Raw genomic sequence first — 13,846 nt, 5'->3', positions numbered from 1 at the left:
CTTAAAGGGGCAGGCTCTCTTCAAAGTTTAAGGCTCTGTGTCTGTTTAAAGGGGCAGTGTCACTGTGCCTGTTTCATCATCATCCTAGGCAATCCCTCGGAATCGAGGAAGACTCGCTTCCATTCTAAAAATGAGTTCTCAGGTGACTGAACAGTCCAATACGAGAACCACAGTCCCTGTCACAGGTGGGACAGACAGAGGTTGAGGGAAGGGGAGGGTGGGACAGGTTTGCCGCACGCTCCTTCCGCTGCCTGCACTCGATTTCTGCACGCTCTCGGTGACAAGACTCGAGGTGCTCAGTGCCCTCCCCAATGCACCTCCTCCATTTAGGGCGGTCTTTGGCCAGGGACTCCCAGGTGTCAGTGGGGACGTTGCATTTTATCAGGGAGGCTTTGAGGGTGTCCATGTAACGTTTCCTCTGCCCACCTGGGGTTCGCTTGCCGTGAAGGAGCTCCGAGTAGAGCGCTTGCTTTGGGAGTGTTGTGTCGGGCATGCGGACGATGTGGCCTGCCCAGCGGAGCTGGTCGAGTGCGGTCAGTGCTTCAATGCTGGGGATGTTGGTCTGATCAAGAACACTGATGTTGGTGCGTCTGACCTCCCAGGATCTTGCGGAGACATCGTTGGTGGTATTTCTCCAGCGATTTGAGGTGTCTCTGTGCCTGTTTAAATTTGAAGCATCTCTATCCGTGTTTAAAGGGAGAGGGGGTGAAATTTGGCGATAACGGGTTGTAAATGAGTTTGTGACTGGACGCAGTGAGAACAGTGCCTCCCGCTAAATTTGGGAGTTTTGCGACGGCGGTAACACAGTTCGCCCCGCTTTGCTGCGCTTCGTGATGCTGATGTCATCGCCATGCATAGCACCCCGGCTCAAACATTGTCCTCGCCCCCTGGTTCTGACAACGACAGCTTCAGCAGTCGAGGGTCAGTCGGATGTCTGCTATTTACAGGCGCCAGCATCCGGTTTACTTTTAATCGGACAATAATGCTTCTTTCTTAGTTTCACATCATCTCTGTTGCTGTTTAAAGGGAGAGTCTCTATGCCCATTTAAAGGGAGAATTTCTTTAGATTCTCTTATTACTTCAAACAGGTATGTCCCGCTTTGTGATTTGGAGAACACAACAGACAGTGAGGTCAGCACCAGTGACACCGAACCTCAATGCTCACATCAGCATCTTGGAAAAGATAAGAGGAAGGCTGCATAGTCCAGGAGGACATCATTTGAACAGCCAACAAATAGCAAGAGGCAAGGGGCAATCCTCATTGGGGACTCTATCATCAGGCACACATAGAGCACCCTATGTAGAGGTAAGGCTCTGTCAAGAGTAATCTTCTGTTTTCCAGGGGCCAAGGTAGCTGATCTCCAGGATTGTGCGGAAGAACTAATGAAAGGTGAGTGAAAAGATACTGTAACAGGTTTACATATTGGAACTAATGATATCATGGATAGAAGTCCATTTGTTTTGCATGATTCCGACAAAAGCCTCATAGATGTCCTTCAGCAAAGGGGTGCAAGGGTAGTAGCTATTCCCAGTCATGTCCAGATCGATGGAGAGGAATAGCCGAATCATAGGGTTCAACATCTGGCTCCGGGACCTCTGCAAAAAGAAGCTTCACTTCATCGATAATTGGGAGGTGTTCGCTAGACAAGGTAAGTTGTTTCAGAGGGACAGTCTCCATCTTAACTTCTTGGGAGCCAAAAGGCTGGCAGAGGCTGTTGAGCATGCTTTGAGAAAGCATTTAAACTAACTCAGCTCGGGGATAGTGTCGATAAGTTCAAAGTTAGCCTTATTGCACATAGAAACATAGAAAATAGGTGCAGGAGTAGGCCATTCAGCCCTTCGGGCCTGCACCACCATTCAATAACATGGCTGATCATTCCCTCAGTACCCCTTTCCTGCTTTCTCTCTATACCCCTTGATCCCCTTAGCCGTAAGGGCCATATCTAACTCCCTCTTGAATATATCCAATGAACTGGCATCAACAACTCTCTGCGGTAGGGAATTCCACAGGTTAACAACTCTGAGTGAAGAAGTTTCTCCTCATCTCAGTCCTAAATGGCTTACCCCTTATCCTTAGACTATGTCCCCTGGTTCTGGACTTCCCCAACATTGGGAACATTCTTCCTGCATCTAACCTGTGCAGTCCCGTCAGAATTTTATATGTTTCTATGAGATCCCCTCTCATCCTTCTAAACTCCAGTGAATACAGGCCCAGTCGATCCAGTCTCTCCTTGTGTGTCAGTCCAGCCATCCCGGGAATCAGTCTGGTGAAACTTTGCTGCACTCCCCCAATAGCAAGAACGTCCTTCCTCAGATTAGGGGACCAAAACTGAACACAATATTCCAGGTGAGGACTCACTAAGGCCCTGTACAACTGCAGCAAGACCTCACTGCTCCTGTACTCAAATCCCCTCGCTATGAAGGCCAATATACTATTTGCCGCCTTCATCGCCTGCTGAACTTGCATGCCAACTTTCAATGACTGATGTACCATGACACCCAGGTCTCACTGCACCTCCCATTTTCCTAATCTGCTGCCATTCAGATAATATTCTGCCTTTATGTTTTTACACCCAAAATGGATAACCTCACATTTATCCACATTATACTTCATCTGTCCTCCTCACAGCTCACACCGCCACCCAGCTTAGTGTCATCTGCAAACTTGGAGATATTACACCTAATTCCCTCATCCAAATCATTAATGTATATTGTAAATAGCTGGGGTCACAGCACTGAGCCCTGCGGCACCCCATTATTCACTGCCTGCCATTCTGAAAAGGACCCGTTTATCCCGACTCTGCTTCCTGTCTGCCAACCAGTTCTCTATCCACGTCAGTACATTACCCCCAATACCATGTGCTTTCATTTTGAACACCAATCTCTTGTGTGGAACCTTGTCAAAACCACATCCACTGATTCTCCCTTGTCCACTCTACCAGTTACATCTCAAAAAATTCTAGAACATTTGTCAAGCATGATTTCCCCTTCATAAATCCATGCTGACTTGGACTGATCCTGTCACTGCTTTTCAAATGTGCTGCTATTTCGTCTTTGATAATTGATTCCAACATTTTCCCCACTACTGATGTCAGGCTAACCGGTCTATAATTACCTGTTTTCTCTCTCCCTCCTTTCTTAAAAAGTGGTGTTATATTAGCTATCCTCCAGTCCATAGGAACCGATCCAGAGTCAATAGACTGTTGGAAAATGATCACCAATGCATCCACTATTTCTAGGGCTATTTCCTTAAGTACTCTGGGATGCAGACTATCAGGCCCTGGGGATTTATCGGCCTTCAATCCTATCAATTTCCCTAACACAGTTTCCCGCCTAATAAGGATTTCCTTCAGTTCCTCCTTCTCACTAGACCCTCGGTCCCCTAGTATATCCGGGAGGTGGTTATTTGTGTCTTCCTTCGTGAAGACAGAACCAAAGTATTTGTTTAATTGGTCCGCCATTTCTTTGTTCCCCATTATAAATTCACATGAATCTGATTGCAAGGGACCTACGTTTGTTTTCATTAATCTTTTTCTCTTCACATATCTGCAGAAGCTTTTGCAGTCAGTGTTTATGTTCCCAACGAGCTTCCTCTCATACTCTATTTTCCCCCTCCTAATTAAACCCTTTGTCCTCTGCTGTATTACAAATTCTCCCAGTCCACAGGTTTGCTTCTATTTCTGGCCAATTTATATGCCTCTTCCTTGGATTTAACACTATCCTTAATTTCCCTTGTTAGCCATGGTTGAGCCACCTTGCCCATTTTGTCTTTACTCCAGACAGGGATGTACAATTGTTGAAGTTCATCCATTTGATCTTTAAATGTTTGCCATTGCCTATCCACCGTCAACCCTTTAAGTATCACTCGCCAGTCTATTCTAGCCAATTCACGTCTCATACCCTCGAAGTTACCTTTCCTTAAGTTCAGGACCCTAGTCTCTGAATTAACTGTGTCACTCTCCATCTTAATAAAGAATTCTACCATATTACGGTCACTCTTCCTCAAGGGGCCTCGCACAACAAGATTGCTGATTAATCCTTTCTCATTACACATCACCCAGTCTAGGATGGCCAGCCCTCTACTTGGTTCCTCGATATATTGGTCTACAAAACCATCCCTAAAACACTCCAGGAAATCCTCCTCCACTGCACTGCAGTTAGGTTAGCCCAATCAATATGTAGATTAAAGTCACCCATGATAACTGCTGTACCTTTATTGCACGCATCCCTTATTTCTTGTTTGATGCTGTCCCAAACCTCACTACTACTGTTTGGTGGTCTGTACACAACTCCCACTAGCATTTTCTGCCCTTTGGTATTCCGTGGCTCCACCCATACCGATTCCACATCATCCAGGCTAATGTCCTTCCTTACTATTGCATTAATTTCCTCTTTAACCAGCAACGCTGCAATTCCTCCTTTTCTTTTCTGTCTATCCTTCCTAAATGTTGAATACCCCTGAATGTTGAGTTCCCAGCCTTGGTCACCCTAGAGCTATGTCTCCATAATGCCAATTACATCTACCCGTTAATTGCTATCTGCGCAGTTAATTCGTCTACCTTATTCCAAATACTCCTCGCATTGAGGCACAGAGCCTTCAGGCTTGTCTTTTTAACACACTTTGCCCCTTTAGAATTTTGCTGTAATGTGGCCCTTTTTGCTTTTTGCCTTGGGTTTCTCTGCCCTCCACTTTTACTATTCTCCTTTTCTATCTTTTGCTTCTGCCCCCATTCTACTTCCCTCTGTCTCCCTGCATTGGTTCCCATCCCCCTGCCATATTAGTTTAACTCCTCCCCAACAGCACAAGCAAACACTCCCCCGAGGACATTGGTTCCAGTCCTGCCCGGGTGCAGATCGTCCAGTTTGTACTGGTCCTACCTCCCCCAGAACCGGTTCCAATGCCCCAGGAATTGGAACCGGTTCCAATAGAGGATTGGCTAACTAACAGAAAACAGAGAGTCGGGATAAATGAGTCATTTTCCGGTTGGAAAACAGTGACTAGTGGGGTGTCACAGGGATCAGTGCTGGGTCCTCAACTATTTACAATCTATATTAATGACTTGGATGAAGGGACCGAGTGTAATGTAGCCAAGTTTGCTGATGAAACAAAGATGGGTGGGAAAGCAAATTGAGGACACAAATAATCTGTAAAGGGATATAGACAGGCTAAGTGAGTGGGCAAAAATTTGGCAGATAGAGTATAATGTGGGAAAATGTGAGTTTATCCACTTTGGCAGAAATAATAGAAAAGCAAATTATAATTTAAATGGAGAAAAATTGCAAATTGCTGCAGTACAGAGGGACCTGGGGGTCCTTGGACATGAAACACAAAAAGTTAGTATGCAGGTACAGCAAGTAATCAGGAAGGCCAATGGAATGTTGGCCTTTATTGCAAGGGGGATAGAGTCTAAAAGCAGAGAAGTCCTGCTGCAACTCTACAAGGTATTGGTAAGGCCCCACCTGGAGTACTGCGTGCAGTTTTGGTCTCCGTATTTAAAGAAAGGATATACTTGCATTGGAGGCTGTTCAGAGAAGGTTCACTCAGTTGATTCCAGAGGTGAGGTGGTTGACTTATGAGGATAGGTTGAGTAGATTGGACCTATACACATTCTATGCACATTGGAGTTCAGAAGAATGAGAGGTGATCTTATTGAAACAAATAAGATAATGAGGGGGCTCGACAAGGTGGATGCAGAGAGGATATTTCCACTGATGAGGGAAACTAAGGCTAGGGGACATAGTCTCAGAATAAGGGGCCGCCCATTTAAAACTGAGATGAGGAGAAATTTCTTCTCTGAGGGTCATGAATCTGTGGAATTCTCTGCCCCAGAGAGCTGTGGAGGCTGGGTCATTGAATATATTTAAGGCGGAGATAGACAGATTTTTGAGCGATAAGGGAGTGAAGGGTTATGGGGAACGGGCAGGGAAGTGGAGCTGAGTCTATGATCAGATCAGCCATGATCGTATTAAATGGCGGAGCAGGCTCGAGGGGCCGAATGGCCGACTCCTGCTTCTATTTCTGATATTCTTATATGTCCCTCCTTTTCGGAGGAGGGAGACAAAGAGGCGCTGCAGGGGCGGTTCAGTCTGGGACAGGGAGGGTGAGGGCGGTGTGTGGGTCAGTCTGGGACAGGGAAGGGTGAGGGGGGGATGGTGGGGGGCTGGCTCTGGGTCAGTCTGGGGGAGGCACTGACTGCTCCAGTCCTGTCCAGTGCCTGGTAAGTGGGGCACATTTCCTGAGTAAATTGTGGGAAGGAAAAAGGATTGCAGTGTATTTCTGCACCCAGCCAGAGTCAGCATCTTCAGGGGAGGAGAGCTGCTGTGGATAAATGTAACTCCCCACAGCGCACAGTGACAGTGCAGCTAACATGGGGGCAGGGGTGGGGGGGGGGGGGGTGTCTGGATTGGCAGTGGGATCGCTCCCCCCCGTGTGGAGACCCAGTGTCCCAGGTCTGTGGACCAAGGCTCTGGGATATCTGGGGGGTGGGAAGAGGGATTGGTCCCCCCCGTGTGGAGACCCAGTGTCCAAGGTCTGTGGGCCAAGGCTCTGGGGTATATGGGGGGTGGGCTGAGGGATCGCTCTCCCCATGTGGAGACCCAGTGTCCCAGGTCTGTGGGCCAAAACTCTGGGATATCTGGGGGGTGGGCAGAGGGATTGCTCCCCCTGGGTGGAGACCCAGTGTCCCAGGTCTGTGGGCCAAAGCTGGGGTATCTGGGGGGTAGGCTGAGGGATCGCTCCCCCTGTGTGGAGACCCAATGTCCCAGGTCTGTGGGCCAAGGCTCTGGGGGCTTCTCCAGGGTCTGTGACGTCCGACGTGGTCTCTGTGGCTTCTCAGGCTGCAGCGCAGAATGTGGGGACTCGGCATCAATCTGACTCAGGATTCATGACCAGAAGTTTTGGAGAAGTTCCACTTCTGTCTGGGGACCCTCCAGCAGTGACTCCCCCAGAGACAGGGCAGTTCGTGCATCACCTATAGTGTGCCGTATGTTCAGTGTCTAACCCTGAGTTGCCCCAGGGAGGGGCAGTGTGTGATGTCCCTGTGGGGTGCAGTATGTTCAGTGTCTAACCTGGATCTGCCCTCATTCCTCCTGCTCTAGGGGGCAGTCACGCTCCAATCAGGCTGAATTAATTGGAGGGACAGCGTCATCTACTGGACACCGGCGGTATTTCAAGGCACTTCATGTCCGGCTCCATCCCAGAGAAATCCAAAACCAACCTGCAGATTCAATTCATTTTATTATCAATTGTTTAACAAACTTTAGCTCCATTTGTTGCAGCTTTCAGTATTTGAGTAAAACCCTTTTGATATTTTGTATTGGTCTTCATGGTAGAAGATACTAAATACATCCCAATAATAGATAATCAAGGGGATATAGGGAGGGAGGAACTTAAAACATTAACTATCACTAAAGTAGTAGTACTCGGTAAAATAATGGGACTAAAGGTGGACAAATCCCCTGGAACTGGTGGCCTGCATCCTAGGGTCTTAAAAGAAGTGGCTGCAGAGATAGTGGATGCATTGGATGAAATCTGCCAAAACTCCCTGGATTGTGGAGCGGTCCCAGCGGTTTGGAAAACCACAAATGTAACATTCCTATTTAAAAAGGGAGGGAGATAGAAAACAGGAAACTATAGACTAGGTACCCTAACATCTGTTGCTGGGAAAAAGCTGGAGTCCATTGTTAAAGAAACAGTAGTGGGACATTTGGAAAAGCATAATACAGACAAGCAGAGTCAGCATGATTTTAATGAAAGGGAAATCATGTTTGACAAATTTGCTGGAGTTCTTGGAGGATGTAATGAGCAGGGTGGATAAGGGGAAACCAATGGATGTGGGGTATTTGGATTTCCAAGAGGCTTTCGATAAGGTACCATATAACAGGTGACTGCACGATAAAAGTTCACGGGTTTGGAAGTAATATATTAGCATGGATAGATGATTGGCTAACTAACAGAGACAGAGTCGGAATAAATGGATCATTTTCCGGTTGACAAACGGTGACTAATGGGGTGCCACAGGGATCGGTGCTGGGTCCTCAATTATTTCCAATCTATAATCATGACTTGGATGAAGGGACAGAGTGTAATGTGGCCAAGTTTGCTGATGATACAAAGATGGATGAGAAAGCAAATTGAAGGAGGACACAAAGAATCTGCAAATGGATGTAGACAGGCTCAGTGAGTGGGCTAATATTTGGCAGATTGAGTATAATGTGGGAAAGTGCAAGGTTATCCACTTTGGCAGGAAAAATAAAAATACAATTTATTATTTAAATAATAGAGATATTACAAAATGCTGCAGTACAGAGGGACCTCGGTGTTCTTGTGTGTGAAACACAAAAAGTTATTCTGCAGGTTCAGCAAGTAATTATGAAGCCAACAGAAATGTTGGCCTTTATTGCAAGGGGGATGAAGTATAAAAGCAGGGAAGTACTGCTATAACTGTACAGGGTATTGGTGAGGCCACACCTAGAGTACTGCGTACAGTTTTGATCTCCTTATTTAAGGAGGGATATACTTGCATTGGAGAAGCTTCACTAGTTTGATTCCTGAGATGAAGGGGTTGACTTATGGGGATAGGTTGAGCAGGTTAGGCCTACACACATTGGAGTTCAGAAGAATCAGAGGTGATCTTATTAAAATATGATACTGAGGGGACTCGACAAGGTCGATGCAGAGGATATTTCCACTCGTGGGGGAATCTAGAATTAGGGGCATAGTTTAAGAATAAGGGGTCGCTGATTTAGAACTGATGAGGGGAAATTTCTTCTCTGAGGGTCGTGAATCTTTCTCTACCCCAGAGAGCTGTGGAGGCTGGGTCATTGAATATATTTAAGATGGAGACAGCCAGATTTTTGAGCAATAAGAGAGTGAAGGGTTATGGGGAGCAGGCAGGCAAGTGGAGCTGTGCCCAAGATCAGATCAGCCATGATCTTATTAAATGGCGGAGCAGGTTCGAGTGACCAATGGCCTACTCCTGCTCCTATTTCTTATGTTTTTTAAAGAGTGAGGTATGGATGCAGACACAATCAGCATTAATTTTTAATCTCACCCTTTTCCCGTTGATTAATTGGTCAAATATCCCTAATATTAAACTCCAGCCCAGTTATAGGGGTAATTAATATCAGCAGAAAGAAAGCCCAACTGTAGGAATGGACACGATTCAATCTGGGACAACAGCAGAATCCAAACCCTGCAGTCACTTGTGAAGTCGCTGGTGTATCAGCAGCCTGGATGATCGAGTGAATCCCTTCCCACACACTGAGCAGGTGAATGGTCTTTCCCCAGTGTGAACTCGCTGGTGTCCAGTGAGGTCAGATGACTGAGTGAATCCCTTCCCACACACAGTGCAAGTGAACGGCCTCTCCCCAGTGTGAACTCGCTGGTGTATCAGCAGGTGGGATGACCGAGTGAATCCCTTCCCACACTCAGAGCAGGTGAACGGCCTCTCCCCAGTGTGAACGCGCTGGTGTCTCAGCAGGCCAGATGACTGAGTGAATCCCTTCCCACACTCGGAGCAGGTGAACGGCCTCTCCCCAGTGTGAACTAGCTGGTGTATCAGCAGGTTGGATAACTGAGTGAATCCCTTCCCACACTCGGAGCAAGTAAACAGCCTCTCCCCAGTGTGAACTCGCTGGTGTCTCAGCAGGTTGGATGACTGAGTGAATTCTTTCCCACACTCAGAGCAGGTGAACGGTCTCTCCCCAGTGTGTACTCTCTGGTGTCTCAGCAGGTGGGATGAAGCAGTGAAGCCCTTCCCACACTCAGAGCAGGTGAACGGCCTCTCCTCAGTATGAACTCGCTGGTGAGTTAGAAGGCGGGATGACAGAGTGAATCCTTTCCCACATTCAGAGCAGGTGAACGGCCTCTCCCCAGTGTGAACCCGCTGATGTATCAACAGGTTGGATGACAGAGTGAATCCTTTCCCACACTCGGAGCAGGTGAACGGCCTCTCCCCAGTGTGAACTCGCTGGTGTATCAGCAGGTGGCATGACTGAGTGAATCCCTTCCCACACTCTGAGCAGGTGAATGGCCTCTCCCCAGTGTGAACTCGCTGGTGAGTTAGAAGGCGAGATGACTGAGTGAATCCCTTCCCACATTCAGAGCAAGTGAACGGTCTTTCCCCAGTGTGACTGTGCTGATGTACTTCCAGCTGACACGGGTAATTGAATCCCTTCCCACAGTCTCCACATTCCCACGGTTTCTCCATGGTGCGGGTGTCCTTGTGTCTCTCCAGGTTGGACGATCAGTTGAAGCCTTGACCACACACAGAACACGTGTACAGTTTCTACCCGCTTTCAATGCTGCGATGTTTTGTCAGTCTGTGTAACTGGTTAAAGCTCTTTCCAGTCAGTGCACTGGAACACTCTCACTCGGGTGTGTGTGTGTCTCAGTGCTTCCCCAGTCACACCGATGTTTGAAATCTGTTCGCACAGACAGAACAGACAAACTTTTCTCCTTCCACATTCAAAGGCCGATGAAATTCAGGACCTGAGAAATCGAGTGATTCCGTCCGATCTCGACATGATGTTTAGTTTGAGTTTCCCATCTGCAAATCCTCCCCTTTTGATAACCTGGAAAAGGTGTTTACAAAAATCATTACTGCAAGTACAGAACAGAAATACATAACAGACGATTCTAGATTCTGTGGAACATTCTTTCCTCTCTTGTTCCTGCAAAGCTATAAATCACTGCCCCATACACTTTACCACCCTGTTCGTTATGTTGGATTAACTGTTCTAGAGCTTCCTGCTTTTTGTCTGCTTCCTCTTTTTAAAATAGGGGACGTTACATTTGCAGTTTTCCAATCTCCTGGGACCTTGCCAGAATCCAAGGAATTTTGGTAAGTAACAACCAATGCATCCACAATCCCTGCCACTACTTCTCTTGAGACTCAAGACCTGTCAGTTTCTAGCAGATGAGTTTGGGTTAAAATTGTACCTGTCAGTTTCTGGTATGTGAGTATGGGTATGATGTGTACCTGTCAGTTTCTGGTATGTGAGTGTGTATTTTATTCTGTACCTGTCAGTTTCTGATATGTCAGTGTGGGATTAATCAGCACCTTCCAGTTTGATATGCGAGTGTGTGTTTAATCTGTACCTGTAATTTCCCGGTACGCGAGTGTGGGTTTTATTCTGTATCTCTCAGTTTCTGGTAGATAAGTGTGGTGCTCAATATGTACCTGTCAGTATCTGGTTTGTGAGTGTGGATTAAAGCTGTAACTGTCAGTAATTGGTATGTGAGTGTTGGTTATATTCTGTACCCGCCAGTCTCTAGCACTAGAGCAAGTGTCCCGGCTCCCTCTTCACCCCGCACCCCATCCCAGGACACACCCTCAGCCCCCGGGACACTCACCCTCAGCCCCCTCTCCCCCCGGGACACTCACTCTCAGCCCCCGGCTCCCTCTCCCACCCGGGATACTCACCCTCAGCCCCCGGCTCCCTCTCCCTCCGGGACACTCACTCTCAGCCCCCGGCTCTCTCTCCCCCCCCCCGGGACATTCACCCTCAGCCCCCGGCTCCCTCTCCCCCCGGGACACTCACCCTCAGCCCCCGGCTCCCTCTCCCCCCGGGACACTCACCCTCAGCCCCCTCTCCCCCCGGGACACTCACCCTCAGCCCCCGGCTCTCTCTCCCCCCCCCCCGGGACATTCACCCTCAGCCCCCGGCTCCCTCTCCCCCCGGGACACTCACCCTCAGCCCCCGGCTCCCTCTCCCCCCGGGACACTCACCCTCAGCCCCCGGCTCCCTCTCCCCCCGGGACACTCACCCTCAGCCCCCGGCTCCCTCTCCCCCCGGGACACTCACCCTCAGCCCCCGGCTCCCTCTCCCCCCGGGACACTCACCCTCAGCCCCCGGCTCCCTCTCCCCCCGGGACACTCACCCTCAGCCCCCGGCTCCCTCTCCCCCCGGCCGCGCTCACTTTCCGCCATTTTGATTTTTCCTTCACCAACCGTCAACATCCGGGATATGCGCAGAGCGCGCTTAGGGTGTCAAACGTGATCCGTCTCTACTATTGGCTGCAAGCAGCTGATTGACAGCTCTCTGCACCAATCGCGGCCCGGTACAGCTGAACAAGCGCCCCGCCCACTCCCACAGTCGGAGGCGGGGCCGCTCCCAGTCACGTGGCTCCTGATTTGAATCCGCGCCGCACTTTACCGCAAGTGACGTCCGTAACCCAGCAACGCCAGCTGTGTGACGTCAGTAACCTGGCAACTAGTCTGTGTGACGTCATGTAAGCTGGCACCAGGGGCGGGGAGGGCCCGAGCCCACAGGATGGCGGTTGGTGCGTTTACCTGTGTGTGTGATATATGTCTGTGTACGGGCTGTGTGTGTGTTTGGGGGATGTCTCTACCTGTGTGTGTGATATATGTCTGTTATATATGTGTGTCTGTGTGTACACGTGTGTCTATATTTGTGTCTCTGCATCTGTGCTCTCCCGGCCCCTTTATCCGGACCTTTCTAAATACTATTCGGTACCAATGTGTCTGGGCCAATCACTTCCCCAGAAAGTGCTGAGTTGTCACTTTAATTTGGTGCATTCTGATGAATTTGATTCCTTTCTTTATTCATTCTCCAGATGTGGGTGGTGCTCTCCAGGCCAGCATTTATTGCCCATCCCTGACCGCCCCTGACAAGGTGAAAGTGAGCCACCTTCTTGAACCGCTGCAGTCCGTGTGGTGAAGGTACTCTCACAGTGCTGTTCGGAAGGGAGTTCCAGGATTTTGTCCCAGCGACCGATATATTTCCAAGTCAGGACGGTGTGTGACTCGGAGGTGGAACATGGAGGTGATGGTGTTCCCATGCCCCTGCTGCCCCTGTCCTTCTCGGTGGTAGAGGTCGCGGGTCTGGGAGATGCTGCCGAAGGAGCCTTGGCGAGTTGCTGCAGTGCATCTTGTAGATGGTAAACACTGCAGCCAAGTTGTGCCGGTGGTGGAGCGAGTTGATGTTTTAAGGTGGTGGATGGGGTGTCAATCAAGCGGGCTGCTTTGTCCTGGATGGTGTCGAGCTTCCCGAGTGTTGTTGGAGCTGCGCTCATCCAGGCAATTAGAGAGTATTCCATCACACTCCTGACATGTGCCTTGTAGATGGTGAAAGGCTTTGGAGAGTCAGGAGTGAGACACTCACCGCAGAATACCCAGCCTCTGACCCGCTCTTGTTGCCACAGTATTTACGTGGCTGCTCAAGTTAAGTTTCTGGTCAATGGTGACCCCCAGGATATTGATGGTGGGGGATTCTGCGCTGTTAATGAAGTTGACTGTCAAGGGCCGGTAGACTATCACTTGTTGGAGGTAGTCATTGCCTGATACATGTTTTGCGTGAAAATTACTTGCCACTTATCAGCTCGAACCTGAATGTCGCCCAGCTCTTGCTGCATGCGGGCATGGACTGCTCCATTATCTGAGGAGTTGCGAATGGAACTGAACTCTGTGCAATCATCAGTGAACATCCCCACTTCTGACCTTATGATGGAGGGAAGGTCATTGATGAAGCAGCTGAAGAGTGTTGGGCCGAGGACACTGCCCTGAGGAACTCTTGCAGCGATGTCCTGGGGCTGAGATGATTGACCTCCAATAACCACAGCCATCTTCCTTTCTGTTAGTTATGCATCCAGTCTTTTTTCGTATGGTAGCAGCAAAGCAAATCAAACGTCAATTTCCAAGTTGATTACCCAGGCCAAAGCTTCTGATGTAACAGCATGGATATCTTGTAGGTTTCCTGCAAATTTCCTCTGAGGGCAGTGCTCAATGATTTGCTCCAGGATCTGATTAGGAGCTCCACAGTCACATGATGGGGATGCTTTACTCTTCCACCTATGGTGAAGGTGGCAGCATCTGCGATGACC

At 48.9% G+C, this 13,846-nt stretch overlaps 2 protein-coding genes across 3 annotated transcripts in view; one reads left to right on the top strand and one right to left on the bottom strand.

Annotated features, from left to right (window-relative positions):
• Positions 1-13,846, top strand: part of LOC139248274 (zinc finger protein 664-like) — a 127,272-nt gene that overhangs the window by 70,239 nt on the left and 43,187 nt on the right. The window lies entirely within an intron of this gene.
• Positions 7,205-11,945, bottom strand: LOC139248260 (zinc finger protein 432-like). Of its 2 annotated transcripts, none has more exons than XM_070872031.1 (2): positions 11,924-11,945; positions 7,205-10,575 (listed from the first exon to the last, which is right to left on the bottom strand). In XM_070872031.1, exon 2 carries the CDS (start codon positions 10,209-10,211, stop codon positions 9,201-9,203), a length of 1,011 nt encoding a protein of 336 aa, XP_070728132.1. In that variant the 5' UTR covers positions 10,212-10,575; positions 11,924-11,945; the 3' UTR covers positions 7,205-9,200. The 2 variants fall into 2 exon arrangements, with proteins under 2 accessions (XP_070728132.1, XP_070728131.1); XM_070872030.1 differs by lacking the exon at positions 11,924-11,945 and adding an exon at positions 11,102-11,138.

The sequence above is a fragment of the Pristiophorus japonicus genome, unplaced genomic scaffold (assembly GCF_044704955.1).
Source record: "Pristiophorus japonicus isolate sPriJap1 unplaced genomic scaffold, sPriJap1.hap1 HAP1_SCAFFOLD_29, whole genome shotgun sequence".
Taxonomy (NCBI): domain Eukaryota; kingdom Metazoa; phylum Chordata; class Chondrichthyes; family Pristiophoridae; genus Pristiophorus; species Pristiophorus japonicus.
This window is presented reverse-complemented; position numbering and strand designations above follow the sequence as displayed.

Coding starts and splice junctions, on each gene's coding strand:
- LOC139248260 (XM_070872031.1), bottom strand. CDS start 10,211: ATGGAGAAACCGTGGGAATGTGGAGACTGTGGGAAGGGATTCAATTAC.